The following is an 18,466-nucleotide window of genomic DNA, read 5'->3' as shown; positions in this document are numbered from 1 at the left end:
ATATAACTTTCCTTTGGGATAAAAGTATCTTTTATGTAATTTTCATAACAAAAATTGTGGGAGACAAACTGTACAGCACTATATCAAACAATTGAAATGTACTTTGACGCATGACACTGAAAGCAGTGGTAGTAGAGAGCTTGATGTTTCCAGGTTAATAATATATTTATTTAGGGCTGCACAGTGGTGTCGGGGTTCGCAACGTCAACTCACAGCAAGAGGGTTCCAGGTTCAATTCCTGGCTGGGGCCTTAAAGTGTGGAGTTTGCTTGATCTTCCCGTGTACTCCGGCTTCCTCCCACCCACCTAAAACATGCATGTTAGGTTAATTGGTGACTCTAAATGGTCCCCTAGGTGTGAGTGTGAGCACCCAGCCTCTGGGGAGCAGGGTCCCAAGCCCGGATAAATGGTGAAGGTTGCGTCAGGAAGGGCATCCGGCGTAAAACGTGACAAATCAATGATGCAAGATCGACTGGCTGTGGCAACCCCTGGTAAAGGGAGAGGCCAAAAGAAGAAGATAATATTTAGTTAATGCTACAGTTAAAACCAAACTGTAATAAAGCCAGTTTGCTTTTACACTAAAAACCTGCTGTTAGGTATAAAAGAGAAGATACACCGACAGAAAAACCAGCTTCTCTGCAGTTTTAGTCAACTTTATTTAAATTAGAATTCATTTTTTTTCAAAAAAAGTTCAAGTTTTCAGGACAAACAGCGACAGTGCAATAAACGACAGACAATTCTCCATCAACAAGACACACACACATACATACAAAAAGGAGACGAGTCAAGACACAGGCCACTGTTTCAAGTATTGTGAACAGTAACACACACATATAAAGCAACAGGAAAGGCCTTTTGATATTTCTTTACAATTCAGTTGTCAATGCAAACTATACGCTACAAACTTCTAATAAAATATACAAGACTTTAAACAAATTGCTCCCAGCACCAAACACTTCTCAGAACACTTTTACTCATCTGAAAAGGAAGTGTGTTTTCAAACAGGATGCAAGGAAACCTACAGAGAGAACGTCGCTGAAAAGAAAGGAACGCGTTGTGGCGTCATCCAAAATGCCATGTAGTAAAATTTTTTTTAAAAAGCGTCACTGAATTTTCAGCCATTTAAAAATGGCTTTCAGCTGGCTACTTACTCAAGTTTGCATTATGAGGCACTTACTCCTTCCCCTCCTCGTCCATTTGCAAGATTATACAAAAATTACTAAGTTGCATTTAAAAAAAGAAAGAAAAAAAAACTTGGAGAGGTTGCAGGTCGATGAAGGAAGAACTCTGGATCAGAAATCCTTCCTTTTCACACACTCTCCAAGTGCACTTCTAGTTCATTTTGCACTAGCTATCATATCTTTTGGAAGAATACTGTAGTGGTTTTTCTCACCAAACACTATTATGTACAAAGTTTTTGGCCCATAACAACATGTGAATCACATAGGTCGTCAAACATGAGGCACACTCGGAGCATCCATCTGCTGAGCTGTTATCGCATCATTTTGTATCCATGGACAAATCCTCAGTACAACCCATAATCCTCTGCAGCTCCTGAATGCAGGGAACAATCGACTGCCTGTGCAGCTGAGCCATCTTCAACCTGCAGGCAAAAAAACAGGAGTCAGTCAGTCAGATTTAATGTGAAAAGCACCAATTTTCAGTAGAAATTGGTCACCAACTGAGTCATTTAGGCTTTGTTCACTGTGATAATGCCTCTTAGCTCAAATATTAAAAACAAATCTTTATAAATAATAACAAGATGCCAAGCTAACAAGGATTGTAATTGCTGCAATCCCCAAAATGAACAGTGGCTGTACTTTAGATCCTAAAGTAATTAGATAGAATAAAGGGCAGAATGCATCCAAACTACGTGTCCCAGAGTGAGAAGAAGCAAACACTTGGGTGGTGAAGTAAGTGGAAACCCAGCTAAATTTGAGTGTTAACTTACATTCAAGAAGTGACAAGATGGGACTCCAGTAGGATGTCTGTGGGCCTGGATAAATAAGTCGGCAACTTGACGCCAACCCGTCAGCAGAGAAATTAATCTGAGCTGTGGTTTATCATCGTACAGCACAGCACTTCGTGGCGGTATTCACGAACGGTAAACAAGGTTGTAGCCGGATTTTTCCTTCAACTAGAGTTCATTCCCTTAAATTACTGTTCGGAGGGAAGTGAGCAGCCATCAGGAAACAGCTTACTTGCATTTCATTACCATTTGTCTGTAAGCAAACTGCACTTATGGTGTGGTTCACTCCACAGCTTTATAAATGTGTGCATGTTTTAAAAAGGTTGGGCCAACCAAACAGGTGTTAAAATGGCACTTTTGTCATGAAGTATTGCCTTAACTAATTTCAACTAAAGCACAGTTGGCATGGCTGTGGCATGTATGTTGACTGTTCATGTGGCATAAAGAAGCCGGAGACTCACCTCCTCAGCAGCTCGCGTCCTCTGCTGGGCTCGGGGCGGTAATGCTGGAGAGCGGCGAGACTGTGAGCTGCCAGAATGCAGTAACATTGTTCCGTGAGAGCGTTATGGTCTGCAGTGTCCCACTGTGGTAACTCGCTGGTGTATCGCCACGCCATCAGGGAGTGCTCCAACGCATCATCCCACACTTTGTTCCTCAAAAGAACTTGGCCCCACTCCTGACACGAAACCTGAGGCGGTGGATGAGGAGGTGACAGATTAGCGTGACACAAACCTGCTGCTCACTGAGAGCTGCCCTGTGGAGAGGCGCTTCATCTATGTGACAAAAATGTGACCCGCAATTACACACAAATGAGTACGGCGGACACGACTTTCATGCTAATTGTAATTGGCCTTTATACACGTAAATATGCGCAATTAAAATAAACAAACAACACAGATACTCACTTTGAATGCCACCAGGTGTGGATACGCCTTTCTGTAGCAGTGAGCATCCCTGTTGGAGCCAAACCGAGAGTAAGGTATGGACCTGTAAACATTTGCCTTCTTTAGCTGCAGGTCTTCCTGAAGATACTTTAGGTCCGATGCCATGATTTTGGGCTCGTGGTTCTACAGACAATATAGCACATCAAATTTCAGTTATTGCACAGAAGGCACAGAGTTGGGGAGTATATTTTGTTTCACTTTATAGGATTATGTTGTATGGATTTTCATCCCACAAATATATATACAATTTCCAAATGTATACAAAAAACCTTGGAAATAGAACTCTGTCCAGATACCTGTTCAACTAAGATGAGAGATCTGATGAGTTGTACAAGCTGCTGTTTGGAGAGCTGGGTGGGGTGCTCATCCATCTTCTCGCACCTCTCTTCTAGCCTTCCTCTCCACATTCCATCAAGGGACAAGTCCACTGCAGAGCAAAGGAATATGATTAGGGCAAACAAGGTTGGGTGGAAGCAGTTCTGGTGAAAGCACAAGAGGAAAAGAAGCTCAGTGTTACAGCTACACAGGTACCAACAGAGGCTAAACGGGCTGTGAGTGTAAAGGTAAGCCGGCAGCGCCGTCATCACTCAGCTGATTCTGCAAAACTAGCTATACGAGTCATTTACAAATGTTATGAGCATAGTGGTTGGAGATTTTGTGCAAACGTCTTGAGCAACATGTGCAAACATAACGTGAAAATGCAGGATATTAGTCAAAAACAGAGTTTGTACATTTGTAATGAGCTCTAAAGTCAATATTTGGTCTGAGCACCTTTATTCTTCAACACAGCCTGAACCCTCTTTGACAACCTTTCTTGTAAAAAGTGAGCTTTAGGAATAGTTCTCCGGGCTTCTTACGGGACTTTCTAATGCTGCGTGTACACCAAGGGCGACCTACGCTGCCTGGTAGCGGAGGTAGCTGGAGAAGCTTCGCTTGAGAATTCGCTTTGGTAGCTTTGTTCGTTCGTGACGTCACATTTAGAAGGTTCAATTTTTAAAGGCCCCGTGGCTGTGCAGCACCCCCACGAAAAAGAACAAAGGAGGAAAAAGAGGGCAGGGACACGAATAAACGAAATGAATAAATCGTTTCATCAAAAACAAAAATAGCGCACAAACAAACTCACCACTCCACTCTCCAACCACCTCACTCTCAACCATGCGTTGTGTTTTTTGTTATTATCCCGATATGCAAATGTTGTGGGGTTGTACAATATCTGGTGGGCGGACACCGCGGCGATTCATTTTTCAGTTGCCATGTTTAAAGGACGTAGGAACTAGGAACCAAAGTTTACACGTCTGTTTCCGCGAAACCCCGCGGATTGTCGGACCGCTCCAATCTGTGGATTGTCATTGGTTTTCGCCGAACCGCGTCATAGCTCATTACCATAATATTAGCTTGAGTTTAATCGCTGGAATCCGCTCTGGTCGCTCAGTTTGCTCACCCTCCATAGAGAAATAATGAAATCCGACGCTCAGTTAGCGTAGGTCGCTCTTGGTGTACACAAGGCATTAAGCTCTTCTTTGGATGTGGGCTGCCTTTTGTTGCGTTCTCTGCCAACATGATCCCACACTGCTTCAGTAATGTTGAGCTCCGGGCTCTGGGGAGGATTCACCCCTCCATCAGACCTGTTGCCACTGATTTTCAGTCCACTTCTTGTGTCATTTTGCATAGCTCAGTCTTTTCTCCCCGTTTCCCTTCCTTAAGAACGGCTTCCTGACAGCCACCCTTCCATAGAGACCATTTCTAATGAGGCTTCAGTGAACAGTAGATGGATCAACTGAAGGTCCATGCATCTCTCAGGTCCTGTGTCAGGTCTTTAATGGATTTTTTTCCCTATTTCTTAAGGACATCACTTTCAGATGCTGTAGATAATATTACCATGCTGAGATATGCCGATTTCGCAGCGAATAGCTCTTTGGGAATCACTTTGTTGGTGAAAAAGTACTATTTCATGTCTGTCAAACTGTGTTTATGTGTATTTTTCACAGTGGGAACAAAGTTGTGTCTATATTTCACACTGCAAATTGTCACTTAAATTGCTGAAAGGTACAATTTATAAATTGGTTCATTAGTAGTTTGTCCGCAATGTTTAGACAACAATGGGTCACCCCCCTCCAGTTAGGTGCCTTTTTCTTTTTAGTAAGTGCCTCAAATGTGTTTAGAAGGAGCATAAATAAATGAGGGGGAAGTTTAAGACTGTTGCACAGTATCACATACATATTTGTGTTTTGCCTCCCATTAAGTCATAACATAAAGCCAACCCTTCATTCATTCCGCAGGTGCAGCTATGGCGCTTTAATTTGGTACTTACATGACTGCGCTCGCTTCGTGTTTGTGGTTCTCGACCTTGGAAGAGGAGATGGGGCCAAACGAGCACTCAGAACTTCTAAATAGGACCTTCTCATCCGAGCTGAAAATTTAAAAAAATTACTAACTTTTATCATGAAAAAAAAAAAAAAAAAAAAGTTTAGATTCTCCACAATATAAAACGCCACTTCGACACAAAGCAGATCATGTAAAATGAATGCGACTGCAAATACTAACACGGTTATCTTTAACTTTATTACGTTAATGGTTAAAGAGCAGCTGGAATGGGGGGATGATAACATTAGCTTGATAGCACAGAGCAGCCTCTTGCATGAAGAGTACAATCAAGAAAGTTTTAAACCTGTAAGAGAAAACTGCCATTTGCCGGACTTACCTGCAATTTTGGGCTGTGGTTCAGGTATTTCCACCAAGGCACGTCGTGGTTGGCACACCGCTGCCATTGTGACCAAACTAATAAGTTAAGATAATGGAGCTAACTACCTGCTAATAGCCTGCGCTGCTACTACTAGCTGAACTTTAAATCCCACGGGGTGCCTAACAATTACTTCTCCCCCGTCACAGTTTGTCCCCCAGTGACTTCGGCAGTAAGCAACTCTTTCGGTGATGTGAAGCTAGTCCTCGCTAATATCTCGCAGAATATGAACTAAGCACTTCGGGGGGGGGGGGGAAGGCACGCATTAATGAAAACGGAGCGAAAACAACGGAAAATCTGCAACTTTTGTCTGCCAGTACAATGCAGTTGAGGCGCGCGACACGAGTTGCCGCGCGGGTGTGGTTTAATGCATATGTCGACCTGATTGGTAAACGTCGCAGCGTGCGTGCAACACGCGCCTAATATGCAGATTTGGTTGTCTCATTCTCCCCCCTTGTACTATTCCGCTAGTAGAAAAACATCACGTCGGCCACGCAGGAACCGTTCTCCATGGATGTGCACGTGACCCAGTGCAGCAAATTACAGTGCCAAAAAGTTACAGATTCCAGTTAAATTCAGTTATTTTTTTACATAGTGCCAAATCAAAACAAATGACATTTCGAGGAGGAGAGAAATTCCGATTAGACATGTAAACATAGCAAATTCACAGGCACAAATAGGTCAGATATGGAATATGTTGGACATCACTCAAGTCTAAAGTTTTGTTTGAAAATGTTATGTACAAATATGCATGTGGCAAGGACAAAAGAAACTTGGTCTCTACAATTAGAAAAAGAATATCCCATCTTTAAGGACTATTTTTACTAAACTGCAGGGGTGGAAGTAACGAATTACAAATACCTACGTTACTGTAATTAAGTAGATTTTTGGGTACTTGTACTCAAGTATTTTTTTCATGTATGTAATTTTACTCATACTTGAGTATGTATTCATGTGTGTGTCATCTGTTTACACTCTTGCCTCATAATAGTCATATCGTCGCAGTAATTTCACTGTATAAGGTGAGCTGTTTTTGGTACACAGTGCTGAGCTGCATCTCAAATCAATATTCAGGTTCCCAGCTCTCTGTTGACATATAGCACGAGACCAGGGGTCGCCATTGGTGGATATTTCATACAGGTGAATCGAATCAAATGTCTGCTATTGACGATGAAATAAAACATCCATTGGTTAAAAAGTAATTAATACTCTGAGTAGTTTTTGAGAGGAGTAATTCGCACAAATTTGAGTACACATTTTCAGTACTCTTTCCACCTCTGCTTCCTATCATCTGGAACCAGTCTGCCCATTCTCCTCTGACCTGTCACATCAACAAGGCATTTTCACTGTCTTTGACATATTCATAGAATATTTAGGATATTTATAGAACGTATAGAACATGCGTATAGAGCGTACGCACATTAATCTTGCCTAAAAGGCCAATTTTGCATTAAAACGTGAAATTTCAGTTATTTTGCTTTAATTTTAAGACCACTAGGGGGACCCCTAGGTACTAACCCGGTACTAGTGGCTGGCACTAGCGGAAATTTTTAATAATTTCCGGTCCGTTTATGTGTTGACGCGTTTGCGGAAAGCGGAAATCTTCCGATCCGCCACTAATTCGACTGCGACTGAAATCGAGACTCGTCAGACCAGGCAACGTTTTTCCAATCCTCTATTGTCCAGTTCTGGTGAGCCTGTGTGAATTGTAGTGTGTACTAGAGTACTCAAGTACAAAGTAATAGAGTACATTGTACTTTTACTTAAGTATTTTTTTAACACCAGTACTTTTACTTGTAATTGAGTACAATTTAAGCAATGTAACAGTACTTCTACTTGAGTACAAATTTTCAGTACTCTTTCCACCTCTGCTAAACTGACATTAAAATGACTTGAATAACTCGTAACACAGCAGACTGAAAGAAGATAAGACAAAAGCACTTATGCAAAACATCTTTTAATAGAATGTTGGATAATTGAAAAAAAAAAACAACAGGAATTTATATTCTTTCTTGAGAGATGTAACTGCATCCTGACACATTGTGTGAAATGATAAATCATTAAAGCACAAAACAGATAACAAAGAAAACACGCAAATAAGAATTTGAATTGATTCTCTCCCTTTTTCTAAATTGCGAATATTTCAGAACAATAGTTTAGTGAAAATTGTTTGTTGTTCTCATCAGAAAATATTCCCGACAGTGAAATATGATAAAAGTGTTTTTTTTACTGCACTCGTGTTCTCAACATGTCTCCAACAATATTCCTGTTGTCTTTCAAAAGACGAAACAGTGCTGCAGGGCAACAGAGTTTAAATCAGTTCACGTTTACAGCCTATCAGAAATTCAGCTGAATATTACCAAGTTTACATAATGTGACACTTTCTTCACAAGACTGACAGTGACACACTTTTAATTAGAGCTCTACAATACGTTTTTATAATAATTGGTGTATCATATCTGTAGTAAAACTGCACTGGAAAGTGAATTCGCTCCAGCCCTGTGCACGGGTAAAGCACATTAAGCAAAGTATTCCAGGGCTTCTTTAAACTGCTACTGCAAATAATATAATAATATGGTACCTATGTACATTATATACACGTTAAATAAGTTACATAAAGCACAGGTAAAAGGGTATAATATCTATTAGGTACATATATTACAAAGGGACAGTGAGAGTATGGCTTTGTAAATATACAATACAGACATCAGAAAAAGCAAGTGCAGTCAGATGACTTCCTTTGAGCATCTTACTAATCCCTTCAGTGTTAAATAACTTGCAATAAGTCTTAAAATTTTGTTTTTTAATTTCGATACAAAGACCACGCAGACATGATATGAAAAATATACAACTTTTCCAGATGACTCAAAATCGGCAAGATGCTTGAAGACAGACGTCTTCTGACTGCATAGGCCACACTATAAAGCATAAAGATTTAGCCTCTACTTGCTTAGCAGCGTTTTAAGGGAGCGGGTGAGTGCGTTAGCAATGGCCGACATGGTACTGGAGTGGCGGACCAGGGCTTTCACGCTGTGCTCCCCTGGTGCTCCTATGGTGGCAGCCTCAGCCGCTTTGAGCAAACAGATATAGTTCATAACGACCTCGTCAACCTTTGCCACCACTTCTCTTTGTTGGTGTGAGGCCGAGGCTCCGAGCCCCTTGACCAGACACATACAAGCTTCACAGAGGCAGCATAGCACCTGAAAGCTACAAGTTACGGCTAGCAGCATTTCATCTGGACTACTGTGGGCTTGAGCCATCCTCCGGCACGCCCGGCCTAACTCTTTAGACTCGACAGAAAGGAGCTGCTTGTACTGGGAGACGTCCTGGATCGGCATCTGGACTCCGCGATCGCATCGGCCCACGCTGGATCTCACCAATGCGATGAGCTCACTGACGTCACGGCGGACATCAGTAAAGCCAGAAGGGAAGCTGTACATGTGGTCCTTGAGAGCGTTGATTCGTGCCAGACGGTCACTAAAACTCATGTTATTGAGGACCTCTCCGTACAGCTGCTCCCCCGAAGCGTCCACTGCTGAGCTGCACGGGGATATGGCTGATGCAGCAGCGCTGTTCATGTCCATACTGCCCCCACCACGTCTTCCTCTTGGCCTCTCCCATTCAATCTCATCCTCATCTCCGTCATTCCTACGCTTAAAGAAACAGTAGCTAAAGGGCCCGTTGCATCTCCAGGGACTCGTGTCCAGTTTCTGAGAGCCCTTCATGTGTTTTGAGTCTTTCTGCAACGGGAAAGCAACGGACGATCTTCTGTCTACCCCACTGCCTGTGGACCAGCAGCTACTGTGGGAGAATACAGAGCCTTGGGAGTAGCTCTTGGAGAGACGTTTCCTCGTTGGTCGACGTTGGATTTTAGTGTCCCCTTGCTGGGACGTAGGTGGGGACATGGGCTGCTGGCTTCGGCTACGCGTGGGCTTATCAAACACAACTTCCACACTTCCAGAACTGGCGGTCACGTTGCTGGAGCTGCGTTTGAGCTCCCTGCCCCGGTGCATGTTACATCTGAAGTGGTCTGTCTGTGGCAGGGTTGGGGTAACGGACTGGATGTGGTTCTGATTCTGGCGAGAGTGGATGGAATGGATGGAATCTTGTGGGCATCCTGAGTTGCTGGAGCTAGGTCTGGCCTGCGTGGGTAGAGATAGAGGAGGAGGTGGTGGGGGAGGTGGGGGTGGCGATTGTGGGTTGGGTGTTGGAGATGTAACGCAAGCCCTAGCGCTACTAGATCCCTGCCTTATAAAAGCTGATGGATGATCTCCTCTTCCTATTGAGACAGCGCTGAGGTCCGCACGTTGACCATTTAAACTGGGAGCAGCAGAGAAACAAAGAGAATCATTAGGTCGGGGATAAGACTGGCGGGCTGCATGTTTCGCTCTTGGGTCTGATTTGTACCAGTCCTCAGTGCTGCAACTTGGCTGGCTCCTTGACCGAGGTGGGGGACGGTTATCTGTACCTCCAACATCACGATTTCTGTTTGGATTAAATCCCCCATCCCGATTAATGCATTCCTCTCTTTTGAGTGAGAGAAACTGATCTGGAATGGAAATCTCACTTTCCAGGCCAGAAAAGGAGCTCCTCCGTCCAGCAATAGGTTGCCTGAAATCTAAAGTGTTGCTTGGTCTTTGCACATGTACATCAGGGCTTCTCTTGAGTTTGGCGGGAAGAGTGGCAGAATGGTAGTACTGCGGATTTTTATTTGCCATTTGCAGTGTGGATGCATGAGGTGCAACTACATTTGGGCTGAGGAATGGGGAGGATATGGAAGAAGGCATACATGGACAGCGGGCAATGTTGTTCCCCCTATTCTTGACCATTTCAAAAAGTTGAGGGTTGCTAGTGATAAAGCGCCTGGTGTCCTTTTTCACTGCACCCCCCATACCTGCACTGTGCAGCTTCCCTCCCTGATGCATCTGGCTGATTGTGAGATAGTTAATCAGTTGTCTGTAGGCCTCGCTGCCTTCTTTCGGGTTAAGCCCCTTAAAACAGGCTTGCTGTTTAGAATGCACATCATTGTGGGGCTTCTTACTTCCTGTGCCTGTGGTCTCTTTATGTTTAGATGATGTAGCTGATGAGGGTCGGCCTGATTCTGCCCCAGAAAGAGGGGGATGCATATTAGGCAGCATTTTCCGAAGGAGGGCAGGGTCTGCCTGAGGATGGAGGTCTTTTCCCTGAGTGGTCTGGCTAGGAATGCCGAGAGAGATTCCGGGTTTGTTGTCCTCATAGTTTAGCCCTCTAAGCAGTGAAGAGGAGGAACTAGAAAGTGGGTGCCTTTGCAGACGGTGGTGTTTGGATTCAACAGCACCAGGGCCAAGGGGAGAGTCGGTTGGTGTGGCACAGGTGCTACTATTCGTGCTGCCACCGGCATCCAGGGATGAACACAGAGAGCCCTGCAGTGAACTGTGAGCTTCTCCTTGCAAATTTGAGATCCTTTTCGCTAGGTGGTACTCACACAACCGTGCAACACTCTGCTGTCTTGAAATGGGCTGATGGTCGCTTTGTATGTCCGACCCCTGGTCAGACCCCCCAGCTCTGGATTTGTTGGATGGGGACAGCAATGATGCGACAACTAGATGTTCGTCTTGCTCTGCTACTGCTGCTCCATTGTCTGCAGCACAGTTCCCCAAGTTGACGTCTAAGAAGTGATCAGAAACAGCAGAATAGGGGCGGGGATTTCTGCGATGGTCGCAGGGGAGGCTGTTCACTCCAATGTCCTCGGTTACAGAGTTTTCAGCCACAAAGGAATTCTGTCTCCTCTTAATTTCATCTCGTTCGCAGAACGAAGTGCGCTGCTCCAAGTCTAGACAGCTGCGTCTCCTGCTGCTCTCACCGCAATGTCCTTCCCTTGTGCTGAAGGTGTTGTATTTCCCACTGGAGTCTGCAGATTTTTTATGGTGCTTGCCTCCTGGCGTGGTGGAACTCGGACGCTGAAGAGTGGCAGAGAGATTGGTCTGGGACTTCACCTCCAGCCTGTCTGGCCTTGACGAAGTCGCGTCTAACTGCGGACTCCGTCTCGGAGGAACTGCAGGAGGCTGAAGGTGTCGTGTTGGACTACGATGTTTCCTTTCTACTGTGCTATGCATATTGGGTGAGACAGGAAATTCTGTTTTCTCCTCGAGTAAAGGTTGGTATCCTTCCTTTGTGGCCACCAGGAAACGCATGTGGCTCTCGCTGAGTCTGTGAGTAGCAGCTAATTCAGAGATTTCCGTCATCTCTGAGGAGTTTGTTTCATTGCCAGAGTCTGAGGAGGACTCTTGGCTAAAGCCATGGGATGTGTAAACACCTAGACAATAAGAGATAAAAAGTTAAGAATGAATCATTTAGCAAAAACTAGTATTCAGACATTATGTCGTGATATGATTTAACTTTAACTGAAAGTCTATAATTAAGGATTTATTTGTTGTTGGTGAGGATGATTAAAAAATGTAAATCAATGCTAAATAAGAACATAAATTCAAACAAACATTCCTGTTATTTTATTTGTATACAACAGACCTGGATTATTTCTTCTACCGGATGGTGGTGGGGGAGGTCGCTGTTCAGACACCGACAGGTTCTCTAGTGCCTGTAAGGTATTCATGACTGCATTCTCCAGCCTTCTTTCCCCTTCCCTGCTTCCGCCCTCCTCCCCATGCGTCGGAACAGCATCAATTAACGATACTGGTATATCGTCAGTATCACATGTGCTTAGAGGCCTTCCCTCGGGGGCTGTGTCCTCATCTGAACTGTCCCGAAAGCCTGGTGGTGGAGCTGCAATCGCATGGTTGAGGGTCTGCAGCAGTGTGTCATCGTCATCATCATCAACGCCGTCGTCTCCCTCAGGAGGGGGCAGCGATGTCAGGTCGATGATGTCATCGGTAGAACCAGAAAGTTTAAGGAAAGTAGCTTTGCTGGCGGCTGTGGGTAACCCTCCTTCTTGATTGGTACAGTCTACGTCTTCTTGTCTGTTTTCACTCACTGGGGTCCCCCCAGTGGAGTCTTCTTCACACGAAGCATCGTCATCATCTTCTGCGTCGTCAGTTGTGTCACGATAAAAGAGGTCCCTTAGAACTGGCTCCTCACCACCTTCCTCTGTGATAATGTTGCTGTAAACATGGGTTAGACCACTGAACTGGAATGGCACTCTGTCCTGTTGCTGAAAGTCTGTGTTGTTGTGCAAGTAGGGCGGTCTGTGCTCTGACAACTCGGGACTCTCGGACAGTCTTTCATAGCCTAAGTTCTTAGGTCTGTTCAAAGGTGGGTCTCCCCCAAAAATAAATGACACTTTGGCGCTTCGAGGGGAGTCCTGAGTTTTGTGTCTGGCAGGGGGAAGAGGAGGGGGCACCGGACTTCCTCGTGGCCCGAGGTCGCTGTCAGGGTTTGGGGGTTCTTGGAAGTAAGGAGAAATGCTGTTTTCCCTCTGCCCGTTGTCTGAATAGTCCCTGTTGTAGACCTCTCCCTGTGATGGCTCCTCATTGTCCCCCAAAGATGTGCTGTACGGCCACTCAAGGACACGATCCTGATCTGCAGACAGACGTAAAGCAAGATTTAACTTCTTTATGTGTTCTATGATTAAATATTAATGCAAATGCCTTCTTTTCACTCGACCCACAGTGTGCTCTGCTTCAGCATGTTTAAGGTTTTCTACTTCACAATAAAAACATTTTAATAATTTTAATAATTTGGCCTTGAGTGTTATTCTTACAAACATTTAAAGGCGTTTTTAATGGTTTTAATGCAGACGATATAGCTGGGATAAGATCCTGCTTCTTATAAAAATAACATAACCAGCAAAACAGAGACTGTTTAGTTTGTATTTTTTGAAAAATAAGCAACAACTGGCTAAAACACTATTGTGACAACACAAAGACATGCATGTACATGTGATTAATATAAAGTCATGTGAAAAAGAAAGTCAGCCCTCTTTCACTTCAAAGATTTTGAATCTTAATCATAGTAAAAAAAAAAAATGAAATGAAGCTGCCAACAGTTAGTGAATTGTGAGGTTTATTTTTACACATTGTGTCTGCATCATGGTTTACTTTCTGTTAAAGAAATTAGGACACAGGAAGTTTTATGTCTTCCATCTCAAGGCCTGGTATCAACCAGCTTTTATTGTATACTGGCACGTTAACCCCTCAGAACTGAATGAAGCTGGACTGACTTTTTCACATGAGTGTATCACAGTAACTCACCAGTGTCATCCCCTCCTGTACTATTGCAATGGGCCATGTTGAAAATAGATCTCCTTGAGTCCACTAGGAGGCGATAGTAGCCTGCTGTGAGACAAGCAAGGTTCATTGCATCACTTGACTCCATGATCAGTGTGATGGGCTGTAAAAGAAAAGAGGGGAGCAACGGCAGGTGAAAGAGGGAAGGGTAAAGAAAACAGAGAAGGAAGGACAAACGTTAAATGCTTGATCGTTGTGCAGAATGGAGTTGGCAGTCTGCTCCCAAAGAGAAGTGTGCTCACCCTGACATCCAGAACATGGAGCTCCAGACGGACGTTGGTCTCATCCTCAGTGAGGATCTCGATGCGGTTGACATGGCTGAAGTCGGCCAATAGGGCTACAAGGTTGGTCCGGGCGTTGATAACATGACTGATTCCGTATCGTGGACCAACTAAGAGTATCACGTCAGTCTGTTTCTCACCTTGCTGCAGAAAACAGTTCAAAAGAAAGACATTTGTTCCCTGAGAGATTTCTTATCGAAAGCATTTGATAAAAAAATAAAAAATCCAACAAATCCCTTTGTAATGTAACACCTTACCAAAAGTATTGATTTGAACTCTCTCCCTCCATAGAGTTTGAGTTCACTGAGGTACCTCAGATAATGCACCTTGGCCTGTAAAGCAGTCAGCTGTGAAGACAGAGTTGAAATACGTTGGTAAGTATTGAGAAATGAGATCCCTCCAACCTGAATAGAAGCATTTATCCTATAATGTGAGGATGTAAAACACTCTCAAACCATTTTGATGTGGACCACTGATTTTCTATTATATTCCATCATGTCCTTTGAATCTGATCAGAATCTCTGGGGCTCCACTCCACTGCAGCACTCCCCATAGCTCACTTCTATGGCTGCTTGCTTCCTCGGTTATTTAGGGCGAGCGAGATTTTACTAATTTGAATGTGCTTTTACTTTGGTGAGATGTGCATTTATTCATGACCTGAAGTTTTATATTTTGATGAATCTTTATTTCTCATTTTTCAGCAAATATATCAACTTGTCAATCTGAAACCTTCGTACGGCTTTGTTCACAGCCGCTCTGCAAAACTGAGGAATCTGAAATTAAAAAGCAGATTTGAAGCATCGATGCTTTGAACTGGCTGTTTTCCCAAAGGAATCACTACAAAGCAATAGCCACTGAGAATACAAATAAATATCCACAGCATCATGTTGCTTTGGCAACACATGTAAATATGGACATGAAGTTGTGGTGCGTTTGACCTGATCTAAATCCCTTAATCTACAGTGCGAAGCTGCATTAAGTGCTTCACAATGAATCAGACATAGAGCATGAAAAATTTGCCTGCTGACGAGTGCTGTGGTGAAAATTCATCTTCAGTGTATTTTTTATTGGATTAGAGACCGGGGGAGATCATTATCAAACTAAAAAATGTTTATATTGTTGCTTTAAAATGACACTTTATCGTATATGACGTATGTCGCAACCAAAACCTAAAACAGAAGACATCATTCATTGTGTAGCTACTCTTTATGTCACATGTATTAGTCTAGAAAACCGAATATTTTCCTCTTAATAAGCATGATATCAGACTGAACAAGAACTCGGGATCAAATGGAGACTGCTTTGAGGTATCAAAAGAGGATATGAACAATAACTGCCCTTCAGGAAATACATTTACATACTTAATATTTGGCAAGGATTATTTCCATATGTGGGATCAAGTCAAAATTCAACTCCCACACAGAAATAAATCACAATGTACAGTCCTGCTGAGAGTCTGTGAAGCCTATTGCATGACTGGCATATCATCATAAGGTTTTCGTTTAAGTCGTACAAGAAGATAGAGAGAATCCAATAGATCAAATGATACTGAATATTAAACTTTTTTCCCCCCTATATTATGGAAAATGATCCAATATTACTTATCAGTGGTAAAAATTGCTTTCCGTGTCTGGTGTCTGGCACCCGCTCCCGGCTGGTTGTCAGTCCACCAACTGAAAGCACACGAAAGACCAAATCTCACCCCTAAATTAACTGGTAACTCCAGAGGCTTGCATAATTTTGCCACAAATGTAGAACATTGGATAATTTTCTTTGAGAAATGTGTGACCATCTATTGAAGTGAACTCTTGCCGTTTTCTTTAAGGATTTGTGTGAAAATTTATAGAAAAATAGAGAAACTTTGATTGACTGAACACAGGGATTTTTTTCTTTATTCAATTTTTCAGCCCCAATACTTCTTGCTTTAATTGTGCACAGACGTTTTAAGCTGTTTGAGAGCTAAAGAAGGAAAAGAATATCTACTCCGACATATATATATAAATTCAACATCTTCAATGCTGAAATTAAAAAATGGCTCACTCGCCCCTCTTTGGTTTATTCAAACCTTTAGTAGGACCAAGTAAGCGCTGCTGGCTTTAGGTAAACACAGTTAATTAACTCTGATTCACTTACCTAACATCCTGATGGTTAGTGAATTAGGTTTTGCATGGGTTCATTTAGCTTTTGGCCAGCTGCTGATATTTACTTGTGGAAGTCAATGTAGGTGTCAGTGAATGAACAGACCAGCTGGTGCTTGTATCATTAAAGAAAAGTTTCACAAAATGCAGAAAAGTTCAGCCCCAGTTGGATTAGCTGCCCCTGACTGGGACATGTGTGTGTGAATATGAATATTTCATTATGCACAAACTTTGACAATGCATCTCACTTGTTATTCACATTAGCATTCAAGGTCTAGCTCCACAACGGGTCTTAGCTTGACAAAGGTGAGAACCTTTACAACACCAAGGATGGCAGCAATGCTATTTTAGGATGGTGCAACAGAGGACAGAGAAGTGAGGTGTGTGTGAGGTAATTAACAAGGGCAAAGAAAGACAAAGAGAGCTGGTTACTTTCTTCCCCGGAGGCACGAGATTCTGGTTTGTTTTGAGGATGTGTGTCAGAGCCTTCTTGATGTTTTTCTCCTTCATGCTGGACAGCACAGTTGGAGGCAGGAACAGCGATAGACCCCACTCTTTTCTGTTGAGAGGAGATTGATTTCAGGATAAGGACGCCCTTGGAAGAAAAGCACTTCCACCGGACCTGGGTTAAACGCTTGCAGTCAAAACCTAGTGAGTAGACTGGCTGTCAGTGAGAGAACAAAACTCTGAATCGACTCTCAGGAGGAGAACTTGCTTTGTTTAAAGTGTCTCCTCAATAGGTCATGAAGTCTAAGAGAATTACAGTGCTGTGCCATGTCAATAAGACTATATCATCTACAAAAGTAAATTTAGTAAAGGTAATTTAGTTAAATATTAAATGTTTTTGTCATAGTTTATTCTATTTTGGCAGTATCTGATGATAAAAGTCTATAAAAACATCATATAGAAATAACAAAACAAATCCAAGCCAGACCAGGCTGTGCAACAGTTCAACACACACACACACACACACACACACACCCACACACAACTACATTTGCGCACAAACTTACTGGATATATTTGAGGGAGACCTTCTGGCTCTGTGTGGTTGTCATGGAGAGGATGTACATCTGCAGAGCAGCCAGTCGCAGCGCAGCGTCGTACTTCAGCTCCGAGCCGAACCGTTCTAAAACAACGTCGTTACAACTCTGCAGCAAAGCAGGAAGCAGAGGTAGGCAAGAATCCCAAAGTCACTTTTGGAGTTTGCGAGGTGCATTTAACCTCTTCAAATATTCGCAGCGATTCAAGCAGCAATGCATCCCCGCTGAGTAGAAAGAAATGACTCTCAATTCTCAAACTTGGTGGCTTGAGATCCCTTCAAAGGGTACCAGCCAGTCCTGTATGAAGGACTCAGAGGAACAAATTATTTTTTCCTCCTCGCAGGCTATTTCACTTAAAATGCTTTCAACATTCATGAACATTTTTTTTTTTTTACCTTATACATGAGGGTTTTTTTTAAACTTTTGAAATCTAATTTTAATTAAAAAAAATTGATTACAGCTTATTTATTCATCTTTCTAAAGCAGTTTTAAGAAGGAGGTTTTAGTTATTTCCCAGTTGTAGCTCACCTGAACATAGAGGTATTCAAAAGCCACGGCATCTCTCCGGAGCAGCTCTACTGGGTCCCTGGGCATGAAGCTGATTCTAAAGACACACTTCATCTTGTCAGAGCCAGGCCTCTGGGTCACCTGGGGTAACAGAGATGGACAAAGAGAAGCATCAATACACATGCTGGTGAATAAACTATGAAACAATAACTGTCAGTCAAGCAAGTAAATAGAAGAAAAGAAGCAAAAAAAAAATAAAGGGAGGTTTTTCGGATAAGGGTTTTATTGAGAAACAGTGGTACTTGTAGAGGTTGTGGTTGTAGGATGAGATGTAATAGCTGAAAGGGAACAGCTGTGGTGTAAGCGATGGCATCATTATTATTATCAATGTAAGACCTGCGGTAGGGCAGTGCTTTTTACAAAATTAAGGAGAGTCTGGAGGAAAGCAGGATGGGAAAGTTGATCAAGCAGAGCAGGTCTAATGGATGATATGCTTAAGCAATGCATTGTGGGAGGTATTGGATCCAGTGTTTTGGAAGCTTGACCCATACTACCCAGCAAGCACATAACGTTCAGCTAACGCGAGCCTGTGGTTCCATAAAGTGTTGTAAAACGTGCACATGG

The 18,466-nt window shown here is 43.0% G+C and overlaps 2 protein-coding genes across 2 annotated transcripts in view; both read right to left on the bottom strand.

The window, feature by feature from the left end:
* Positions 1-704: 704 nt before the first annotated feature.
* Positions 705-5,992, bottom strand: LOC142391401 (uncharacterized). Its single transcript, XM_075477174.1, has 6 exons — positions 5,614-5,992; positions 5,224-5,322; positions 3,209-3,339; positions 2,874-3,035; positions 2,430-2,656; positions 705-1,602 (listed from the first exon to the last, which is right to left on the bottom strand). Exons 1-6 carry the CDS (start codon positions 5,678-5,680, stop codon positions 1,500-1,502), a joined length of 789 nt encoding a protein of 262 aa, XP_075333289.1. The 5' UTR covers positions 5,681-5,992; the 3' UTR covers positions 705-1,499.
* Positions 5,993-7,685: 1,693 nt separating this feature from the next.
* Positions 7,686-18,466, bottom strand: part of LOC142391212 (FERM and PDZ domain-containing protein 4-like) — an 81,386-nt gene continuing 70,605 nt past the window's right edge. Inside the window, exons 9-16 of the mRNA XM_075476987.1 lie at positions 17,864-17,983; positions 17,307-17,443; positions 16,726-16,852; positions 14,413-14,502; positions 14,117-14,299; positions 13,839-13,977; positions 12,160-13,167; positions 7,686-11,947 (exon numbers count right to left, since the gene is read on the bottom strand). Of these exons, the coding sequence (XP_075333102.1) occupies positions 8,595-11,947; positions 12,160-13,167; positions 13,839-13,977; positions 14,117-14,299; positions 14,413-14,502; positions 16,726-16,852; positions 17,307-17,443; positions 17,864-17,983 (5,157 nt within the window). The 3' untranslated portion in view covers positions 7,686-8,594. The remainder of the gene's footprint in view (positions 11,948-12,159; positions 13,168-13,838; positions 13,978-14,116; positions 14,300-14,412; positions 14,503-16,725; positions 16,853-17,306; positions 17,444-17,863; positions 17,984-18,466) is intronic.

The sequence above is a fragment of the Odontesthes bonariensis genome, chromosome 11 (assembly GCF_027942865.1).
Source record: "Odontesthes bonariensis isolate fOdoBon6 chromosome 11, fOdoBon6.hap1, whole genome shotgun sequence".
In the NCBI taxonomy this organism is placed as follows: domain Eukaryota; kingdom Metazoa; phylum Chordata; class Actinopteri; order Atheriniformes; family Atherinopsidae; genus Odontesthes; species Odontesthes bonariensis.
Note: the sequence above shows the minus strand (reverse complement) of the source record. Positions and strands in the feature narration are given on the sequence as shown.